Source organism: Gordionus sp. m RMFG-2023, chromosome 4 (genome assembly GCF_954871325.1).
Source record: "Gordionus sp. m RMFG-2023 chromosome 4, tfGorSpeb1-WG-v2, whole genome shotgun sequence".
NCBI lineage: Eukaryota > Metazoa > Nematomorpha > Gordioida > Chordodea > Parachordodidae > Gordionus > Gordionus sp. m RMFG-2023.
Window position 1 is genome coordinate 8,843,455 of NC_088778.1, and position 11,608 is coordinate 8,855,062.

The 11,608-nt window shown below is 25.9% G+C and overlaps 1 protein-coding gene across 1 annotated transcript; it reads right to left on the reverse strand.

Moving 5' to 3' along the window:
- Positions 1–125: 125 nt before the first annotated feature.
- Positions 126–10,986, reverse strand: LOC135928031 (putative phosphatidate phosphatase). Its single transcript, XM_065464353.1, has 7 exons — positions 10,866–10,986; positions 6,777–6,851; positions 5,751–5,902; positions 4,462–4,618; positions 3,996–4,140; positions 1,265–1,499; positions 126–834 (listed from the first exon to the last, which is right to left on the reverse strand). The coding sequence occupies exons 1-7, from the start codon at positions 10,891–10,893 to the stop codon at positions 727–729; spliced, it is 900 nt and encodes a 299-aa protein (XP_065320425.1). The 5' UTR covers positions 10,894–10,986; the 3' UTR covers positions 126–726.
- Positions 10,987–11,608: the final 622 nt, after the last annotated feature.

Consider the following 11,608-nt stretch of genomic DNA (forward strand, 5'->3'; position numbering starts at 1 on the left):
ACGAATATTATTCGAAATGATTCGTAAAATCAGAGCTATAAAAAGATGTTGATTTTTGATATAATTATAAAAATATATAATAAAAATTCAAAAACAGATATTTTATATTAAAAATTACATCGATAATTTAAAAATTAATGCTTATATCGTATATTATTATTATTTTCTTACAAAATTTAATACATATGAATCATAATGTTACCTAATGATTGGTTGACTATGTATAAAAAAAAAGTTTTAAAAAAATTTAACCTAAAAAAATGTATTGGTCCACTTCTTATCAGGAAAAACGGTGCGAATTTTATCTTTATCTTTAAATATCGAAAGCCTTTTTAAACGCATTTAAAGAAGTGGACCAAAGCTTTACACAGATCTATAGAGCGATTAAAGTAATTATTATAAGCAAGATAAAGGTCACAATCATTGTTTAATTAAAATATTTACATAAGCATTAAGGTTAGGTCCTATTAAGAATTTTTTAATCAATATAAAAATAAATAAATTTAAAAAAAAAATATTCTAGATTAAGTCATAAGTTCTGATGTTAACACTTACTAAAATACTTATAAACATAATAATCGTTCTAGTATAATTTTATAATTAGGAGATGTTGATTGTATGATATCGTAAAAGCTTTATTTATGAGGGTGATACTTGTATTAAAATATAATTCTTCATAAGGAGTGAAAATATTGCAACATTTTTTTTCCTGGAATATAACTTAAATTAAACAGTGTCCATTTTGGTAAATTCCCTGTTATCCATATCACGTTGACATGCATCACTTAGCCGTCGACATCTCGTATTGTATTTATCTGTATAGATGTATCTCATCTATTTAAGGAAAATAAAGTAATGTAATTATATTACAATTATCTATATAAAAGTATTAAATAACATGTTTTATTGATAATTTGGATTCCAATTAAAACTATTTACCAACTAGAATCTAGGATGATCTTATATCAACCCACAATAATTTCTAAATATCTGATCTTATTAAGATCCAAGACACTGAATTCGTAGGTAGAGAATAAATTTTTTTAAAGGATCACCAAATTTGAGGTTCGAACCCGAATTTGAGTTCTAGTGGAAATTTTGTAACACTCATTAAAAACTGATTTTTTAAAAAGGAATCCGATCCCACGAATTCGATAAGTTATAGATAAATCAGTTCCCTGTTTGGTCTGTTTCAAAAATGTCCAACCAGACTATTGTAAATTTCTAAAAACGAATTCGGGATCGAACTCTTTGCATCATATACTATTAAAATGGCTGTAAGGGATCCAAAAAGGGCGCCAGCGAAAACGTCACTCCAGTGATGCTTGAAGTCCGATACCCTTGTATAAGAGGTATAAAGCGCTATCCAAAAATAGACAGCCTGCAAGATAGCTTTTGTTATGGTATACCTCCTGGTGGCCTCGTGAACTTGCAGGAAATAGGCTAAGAACACGAAGGAATAACAAGCTAGAGCGGCGTGACCCGACACAAACGAAAGTCTTTTAGCGAAAAGATTAAAGAATTTATTGAAAGAAGATAAAATATAACAATCATTCAGAAAAGGTTGCTACATCCGTTTCAAGTAAATTAAATATAGGATTGATGTGAGCTGTAAGTGTTATGGTCACTATAGATATTTTTGTTTAATGAAACTGGACAAAAATTCAACTTATTTTCTACATATATTTAGATTCTCTACTGATATATCGATTTTTTATTAATATTTTCGTTGGTGTAAAAATCATATCATTTTATTTGACAAAAAATCAATAATTTTTTTTAAAAAAAAACCAGCGCTATTATTTTCTGTGCAGAAATAAATTAAAGCATTAATCATTCATATTCAGGTCAATACAGCTCTCCTTTTCCTAACACTGCGTTGGGTTGGAGGTATTAAAAGTAATCTAAACCCTTCTTTACTCGCGTCCTTATTTACTTAATAAGAATTTTGTTAAAGGAGGAAATACTAGATATTTATCAGAGACAAGCCAGCCCGGCTCCAAGCCAGGCCCGTATCTTTTTTAAACATACCTGGGCCAGGCCGAATATTTTAAATCGCCATTATTATCCTTGTCCTTGGAAATTTTTGAAAAGGTTTTTTGGCCCGGTCAGTAAAATAATTTTTTATAAATTGTCATGAGCCTGTAATAAAAAAATAAAATTTAGATACAGGTTCTTCTTTATAAAAAAAAATGTATCCTTAATGCAAGTTTATAGCTCAAAAGGAACTGTCCCTAAATTTTTCAAATCGTCTAGAACTTTTTTTAAATTCTAAGATACAAACACATGATATTTGTCGACCATAATAAAAAATATAAATATAATTAAACAAAAATGATATCATTGTTATTTTATGTTTAAACAAATACAATCAATAAATAGAAATTATGTATATATTACTATATTTTATATCACTATATTTTATATCAAGTATACTGTGTCCAAGAGCATTCCAAATTGGACGGTGAAATATAAATATATTTTACCCTATAAAATAAGATGATTATTTTAATAATGATTAATATAAATAAATATGGACAAGAATTCATAAAATTGAATTGTCTAATTTGCATAAAACAAAATATAAAATAATAATGAAAAATAAATATATTAATTCAAAATATAAAGATGAGAAAGAAAGAAAAACAAAAAAATCGATGTAAGAATACGCGGGAACAAAATGTTAAAAGCGAATATTAAATTTTTTAAATAAAAATATAAAAAGATATCTGCATCTGTACTCTTTCTTTTTTTAAAAAATGGTAAAGTTATATAATCCTTTTAAATATAAAGTATCTTAGAATCAGATATAAGTATCTTATAAAAATATTAAAAAGATATAATATACAAGATACAAAAAAAATGTGAATTAGATACAATTATACTCAGCTCTGCTTATACCTTATATAAAACTTATAGATATTTTTACTTTTCCTTACATAAAAATACTTCATACAAGTTAAATAGCATAATTATAGAAAGTTCATTAACCATTCCGTTATTATCTATAATATAGTGATAGAGCGTTAAAAAGAATTACCTTGAAAAGGAATAAATAAATCAATTTCTCTAAACTATTTTGAAAAGTTATTTTTAGGAAAAATTTTAGAAATAAGAAAATTCATATAATTTAGAAATATATAAAAAAATAACTAACATTAAAATATTTATCTTTTTTTATGATTTCAGCAAGAAAAAAAAGTCGCTGTGTAAAAATAATAATTTATATATGGTATATTTTATATTTATTGCCAAATAAAAAATTCATAGAACAAAAAAATTAATTATTTAATTACGTTTTTAATAATTAACGAGATAATCAAATTAATATAGATAATATCTTATTTATATGCTATCGTGAAATTCCTCCAATGTGACCATCTCTTCACTCCATATCTTTATATGAATTATTCCAACTAGAGATCTGCAAAGTTAGACCCGGCCCAAACGGGCTTTGGGCCTAATTTTATTTAAAATAATTAGGTTCGGGCCGGGCGTAATATTTTAAAAGAAAATTTGGGCTGGGTCTGGTCGGACCTTGGAATTTTTTTTTAAATATTTATATTGAATTTTTTATGTAAAATAAAAATATTTGATTTTATTTATTGAAACTAAACGACATATAACATATGTCTTTTATTTTGAATAATTATAAAAATTAGTTTCTATATTTAAATAAATTCGGGCCGGGCCAGGTCGGTAAATTTTTTTAAAAATAATTTCGTGTTCGGGCCGGCAAAACTTTTTAAAAAAATTTCGGGCCGGTTCGGGCTTTAGGCCCGATGCAGATCACTAATACAGAGTAGTGGGGGGGGGGGAAGTGAAGAGGGTCAAAGCCTACTGAACTTTTTTGATTATGAAAAATATTTTCATGTTCTTTTTGCTAATTTTGTAGAAAAAAAAGGATAAAAAATAAGCCTTATCAGGTTGAAAAAGCTAGCAACGACTATCATTATAGAAATTTAATCAGTCAAAATAAGATTTGTTTTATATACTTGACTTCTCGTATACGAAACGAAGTCCCACTGGTACACGTGTAATTTCTGATAAAAATATGAGGATTGCACTTTTGATAAAAATTAGGCTTGCATAGATCGAAGAAATGAGGCCTAAGGCGACCGATCGAATATTTAGCAATATCTTATTTATTTTAAGATAAAAAAATTATAAAAATAATTTTATAAGGTTATATCGAGCTTTTGATTAATTGGTCCGCTATTGAGTAGAAGTCCGGTCAAAAACTAGCGGACCTAGGAACGGGGTTTAGTTTTTTTACTTTCATTAATTCTGAGCCCATTTTCTCATCCTTAATGGCACAACCGTGTATAATTAGGCTTCTAAAACCCAAATTAATCCAAATGGCAACTTACGATTTATATGACTATAATTTCTTTAGATTATTTACAAATAAAAAATTTGAAGATAAAAAGTGCGATTTGCAAGGCAATTAATTGTATGTACCAATGGTAGTCTGGGTGAGGGCGTAACCGAAAATAAATAGCCATATGTTGTGATAAACGTTGAACAAGAAATTCATCTTATATTTGTGCTTATTTTCCAATGTTTTAGTGTGAGTTACAATGTTGCGATGATAACCGAGAGCTTCGTATAAAGGGATCTAAAAAAAATAATTTTTAATTATAAAAAACTATAGTTTAAATAAACGTAAAAGGAAAACAAAATAAAACAAAGGATTTATTTAAATAAATTCTTTGATTATAAACTAAGACCGCCGGCCGTTAAAAAAAATGTGAACTGTTGTGCCGTTAATTTATAATAGCCTCCATCGACCCGAAAATATTTTTAATGATTAGTATTAGATTTAGGGAGGCTCAGTATTATAATAACAATAATCATTATTTTCACATGATGATTTCAAAATATAGATGGGGTACCATTTTATTAACCAACGCGCTATGATTGGGTTAATAAAGAATATATTAAACTATTTATAATACATTTTGTTAAACATTCTTTGTTATGAAAGGTGGAAATAGCAATAATAAGGTTAGCTAAAGATATTTCCTTTGAGGATTGAACAAAAATTACGAAACCAAGGAAAAAATCATGATAATGCATTTAGCGACAATAACAGAGTAGGCGCTTAAGTTTTGGAATTTTAATGGGCAACTTTTTTAAAAGTTAATTTTTTTTAAACTTTACAAAATTATTATTAATAGGAATATATTTTAATATTTCTATAAACAAAAAAAAAACACTTTTTTAAACGTTTACAACTGTTATTTTTGTTACAATGGATTTTTTTTGTCGTTTCATTCAATCCATTGATATTCAATCTGATTTTATAAACTATTTTCCTTATTAGGTAATATTTTTTTTGATTAGCAATTTAATATATATTATAAAAATGCAATCATTCTCATTTTCAGATAAAATGTGTTCCCATAGAAACAGTTTATAGCAAATTTATATTATATTTATTAACACTATTAAAACAATGTTACATGACATCGATTCCTTCAACGGGAACGAAATTATCGCGTAAAGCTATGTAATTTTTTTGATTATATTTTAAATTAGGGGCTTGCCGATAATCATCGACGCAAAGATTTCTATCTACTTAATAAATATTGTTAAATCAAAAGTTATATTATATTAAGAGAAACAAAAACTCTTATTTTTTAATATTAAAAATAAGTCAATATTTTGTGGTTTTTGAAAATTGATTTTGGTCGAGGGCCATGTGATACTTGAGCCCAACAAAAAAAAGAGACTATCAAATATTTAACCGAGATAATGGGAATTAATAAGGTGTAAATGACCATAACAGCGGTGCTTATAGTGGATTCTTGGTACGGGTAATCAAGGGTCTGGTCGTCGCAAAAAAATCCGCGGTTAGTGGGCTTACCAATCTTGAAAAGTGTGATGGGTACAGTGATCACTTAAATTAATTGTTTTTTTGTAAAAATATAAATAAAATTATAAATGATCCCGATATTTATGGTTCATAAATTTTGCGCTATATTTAGCGGAAAATTTTGCTAACGAGAACTTAATCGGTATTTTTTTCTGAAAGGAGTCTGAACCCGCCTAGGGTCCATATTACAAGTCTACAATGGCAAAATTTTCGAGCCGGCTTGGAATTTTCTTTTTTGCCCACTTTTTTGCAAGCAGAATCTTTTAATTTTTTTTGTCCAGCCCAAATCAAATAATTTTAGACGTTATCCTAATTATGAATCTTTTTTATGCATTTTTCACTCACTCATATGATGAGGCTTTATAAGGCCAAGCACGATTCTGCAGTATTATAAAGTGTGTAAGGTAATTATGATAACTTATTCCGTTTATATTTTACCAGCTAGCAAAATATGTTATTCTATGCCAACACAAATTGGACTTTACGTTTAAAGATGCTGGCTGCCCGCCAGAGTTAAATGTAAATCTATAATCTTAAATATCCGCTAATATTTTTAGTAGTATACCTCAAAATGATAATGATAACTTCTGATTATTTATTTTCAATTTTTTTTGTAGAGGAAGTGAGGGGGGGGGATAATAGTAACAATATAAAATTATAATTTGTAAGTATATATTATAATTAGATTATCTGATATTATCTGATAAGATCTGTGAGTTAGACCTTGAGTAATTTAATATTTTTCCAGTGAAATCTTAAATTTTTAGTAAAAAAAAAATATATAATTTGTGCTATTTCTCTCTCATTTTTTCCCCGTTCACCTCAATTATCATTTAAATAGGAATAGAAGAAATTATTCAATCTAAATATATATTTAAAAAATAGTTTAAAAGCTTACTGCACAAAAGAATTAGCAAGTCCAAGCTAAATTGTTTCATGGCTTTTCCAGTGCGAAACCCGGACCGAGGTCCCACTAGAATCATTTTATTGAGAGATGATATTTCATACAAATAAAAAAAAATATATATAGTTTTATATATATAAAATTACTTGCATTTTAAATTTAGATTTAATTTTAAAAATAATTTTTTTTAAAAAATTTAGCCAAAATTTTTTAACTTTACCTTTATGTAAAATATTTTAATTAACTAGTATGTTTTTGTTTGCTAAATAAATCACGTAATTTAATTACACAAGGAAAGATTCATATTTATATAAGAATTTGGTTGGTAAAATTAAAATTGATGAAAAAAAATCGTTTCACAACATTTAATTATTTTATATCAGAACAAGCATCTGTAAAAATATTTTAAAAAAACTTTAAAGATAATTTAAAATGAAATTATTTTTATAAGAATATACTTTTAGATGGTAGGTAAGATATGGTAATATTTAGGGAAGTAATAGGCCTATTTAATTATTCAAATAATTTGGATATTCGATAAATAAATAATTTGTTGTATTCGAATCGAATTATTTATTAACATGTTTTTTTAAGTTTAATCATTTGTCATTTCTATTGATAACCTATCAATATGACAGATTATGTTATTATCAAGGTACACATCAACTGCTTGTGAAAGACTTTTCTTAAATGAATCTAATTTGTTGTCAAAAAATCGCATGTCTTAAGAAAAAACCCTTTGCCATTAAAAATTGGCTTGGTAGATTAAATTAATCTGCATTATTAATTTAGTTAATAACTTTATCTCATGTTCTTTAACATCAGATTATTATTAACATTTTTCCTGTTTAAAATTAGATGTGCAATAAAAAAAATTTATCAATGCATTTTTCGCATGAATTATTTTATAATATGAATCGGATACAAATAGTAAATTATCGAATAATGCATTATTCGATTCGTATTCGTTTTTGAATAGGCCAATGGGGAATATTTATAACGGGCATAGTACAGCAATTTGATAAACAACAACCTAATTTTATTAAATAGAACAACACCCATTTTAATAAATATAAACCCGTATCACTATACCCTCCCCAATTCTCTAGCATATTCGTGGATATGGGTTTTTGGAGAAAAAACTTTCCCACTTGACTTCAAATCAGAATGGTGAGATTTTACCTAAATTCTGAGCTACCCGTGGAACAATGATTACTTTCTAATATTTTTATAATAACGCATAAAATTTAATAAAGTTGGACATCGGGTATCATAACCGATAATTAGGACTGGGAGAAAAAAGTTTAATAAAAAGGTTTGGTTTTAATGTTTAAAACAAATGGAAGAAGAAGATCTGTTGGTCATTCGGAATGTTGAAATAAATTGGATTGGTATAATTTAGGACATGAGCAATGAAAATAGAATGCTGATAACAATGTCTCCCATAAAGGTAGGGAGTTGCGAATAGAGAATTTAAGAAAAATTGATGGAAATGATAAAGTTGTACTTCCTATCACAAAAAATATTTTACTCCTATGCCTTGAAAGAGATATAAGGTAAATTGCTCCTACCCCCGATGAGTATATTATGTAAGAGGGGCTCTGCTCATCACGTTTCAAAATTATTTGAACATGTCTAAAAAGTTTATGTATGTAAATTGTATTTTAATATTTGCTTTAAATTATTATTTTTTACTTATACTTATTAATATATTATTATGTTGGCAAGAAAATCATAATATATAGGGGGGGGGGAGGGTGTAGACGTCTTAGTGATGGAAGGAAAGCGAATTTTATATTGGTAAAGGCAGAATTTGGTGAATGATAAGACGCTATTAAAGAGCTTAAGATGGTGCCAGAATGAATGGATTTTATAAAAAGGAATCTAAATAAAAGGAAATTCGATTGTTATTAATATGACAGCAGAATCAAAATCTAAAAAAGAATAAATCATTAAAATTTGCTATGGTAGGGTTTAAATTTTCAACTTCCCTAATAAGAAATTTTTTTAAATTAATGAATTAATATTTTATAAAATCTGTGATATACTATATATATCCAAAAAAGATATCATAGTCTAATATAATATTCAACTTCCGAAAAATATATGATGATTTTGCGGGTTGAAGCTATTTTATAAATGTGAAGGCTGTGTCCTTTATTTTTAGTGCATAGTCTAGTCACTCCATTGTAGCATCTGAGCAGAATAATCAAGAATACACAATTCCAATAAATAAATCAATTAGTAATTAATTACTTTTTAATAATAATCTCATCTCGGCAAACTCTAGAATTTTGCTTCAGGTAGTATGCAAACTCTAAGATATCATTTTAATTATGCCTCAGAGATAGAGTGAAATTCTCATAAATGGCAGAAAGGTTATACAATTTTGTTGTTGTATGATTTAACACATGGTATTGACGAGTTGCATTAATACTAACTCTGAGTCATGTGACCAAACCAAATATTATGCATTTTTTCTTAACTCCCAGAACATCTCCATTTAAAAATAATTGTTGACTAGAAGATAACAATATAATTTAAAACAACTACTAATAATAATAAATAATTTTTAAATTTCATTCTCTCTAAACAATGCATTCGTTTATTGATACAAATATTTCATAAAAATGGGATAAATTTTTCATAGGGAAATAATCTTTTTTTAAACTAAATTAAAAACTTTATTACTCAAATAATATTAGGCAGATTTTATTATATTAACATATTTATAATTTTATAAAAAGAAATTTATTATTATAATTTTCTGAAATTGTCTTGACATTTTTGATAAGGTCAAAGATATTTAAATAATTTTATTGTTTTGATATTGAATTTAAAAAAATTTAAAGTATTAAAAAATTTTTATCCAAACTCGACTTTATTCATAAAATTAAATTCATAATGTATATGCAATTATTTCATATATTGATATACAGAGTTCATTTGTCATTAACATTGGCAGTTATAGTGTATTTTAAATATAATTTATATTTAAATTTTCCAACCCCATGCTATAAATAAAATGATAACCCCACCTCCCTCCCAGAAAAAGGTGTCAATAAAATAAACCTATTTTATTTTTATTAATCTTCTCTAATAATTCAACTTAGTGTCTTCATTGTATGTTCAACATATTTAAGAGTAATAAGAGTGTTGCCTTTCTATTCATGTAAACTTATATATTTATAAATATACAATGTTCACCTCAATTATTGTCAAATTAAAATTTATAATAATTTTTTTACTCTGGCTTAATTAACTCAGCCTTCTATACTCCTATCCCCAAAGTCAATTCTCAATAAAACAAGCCCTTTAAACCACCCTCTTCCTAATTTCAATGACACATTACTTATTTTCAAATTTATACAATAGATAATTTCAGATTCAGCAATACTATACCATTCCCTTTTTAGATTGATTCATAGTTTATAACAAATTTTTCACTTAAAAAAGTTTTATATACAATTTATACAACTCCTACTTTCACATTGATAAATTAATTAATCAAAAAAAATAAATTCACTATGTAATAAATTTTTCAGACAAAAATATTAAAAGATACTAAAAACATTAAGTTCTCTTCAATACTTTCAACTCTTTATGATTTATTATATATCATAGCAAATTTTTATAATTAATAAGAAATTTCCGAGTATATAGCATATAGGCATATCCAAGATTTTCAGATAAGGGGGGGGGAAGGGAGTACTATTATACAGGTTTTTACCATAAATTTTTATTGAAGGTTTTAAGGTTTGTAATATTTTTATAAAACTAATTTTGGGATTTCACTCTCCTTATAAATAAGCTTTTTTATAATAATTTAGAATTAGAGTAGTTATTTTGAAAAATTATTAACTTTTTCTTATTTTTCTTACAAATTTATAGTGATATATTTTATACATCTTGAGGGAAATGGGGGGATTTTATTAGCTTAAAATGATAAGGTAATTGTCCAGTGGGGTTGGAAAATTCTCATTCTTTGGATTGGTAATGACTACAATATAGCATAATAATAAATCATCAAAATAAATATACATTATAATTGTATTTTATAGATTTTAAAAATGTTGAACTGACCTTGTGTAACGTGGGTTGAACCATCCATTATATGATCTGATTTTTATAAGGTTTCATTGTAATAACAGCTGTTTTGACAATATTCCCGAACCTTTTTCCCCGAATATTGATTACATAACGTTTCTCATGGGTAGTATGTAAATATTATATGTTGACCGTTTCTTCAAAATAACAATGGTTTAAAGTAATTGTATTCTAAAAAGAATATACTAATAGCTAACATATATTCTCAAATGAGTTTAATATAGTTTATTAAAATTATTTTTCATCTATGTAATTTGTTCCTTAAATAGCGATGTAAAGTCTTATTATAAAATACAACCTTATTCATATAAAATATTCACCCATATAGTCAAAACATAACCATAAAAACATTTAATTAATTAATAAGATTAATAATAACAAACATATCTCCCTAATAATAAACAATATTTCATTAATAATCTACAATACTATGTTAACACACACTAAAAGGGAAATCTCAATCAATAAAAAATAGCGAGAATTAATGACTTTCTATAATTGTGATTTAGTAATATTATATTTTTTTCACTATTATTATAACTTACCTTCTAATAACATATTATTATAATATATATATTTGATAGCATAATAAAAGTATTATATATATAAATATTAAAAAAAACAATAAACTTAAAAAAGTTAATATTTTTTTAAAATACTGACTATCCCAATTCAATTTTTTATAAAATTATTGCACTTATGGAGAGGAATTCGAATGA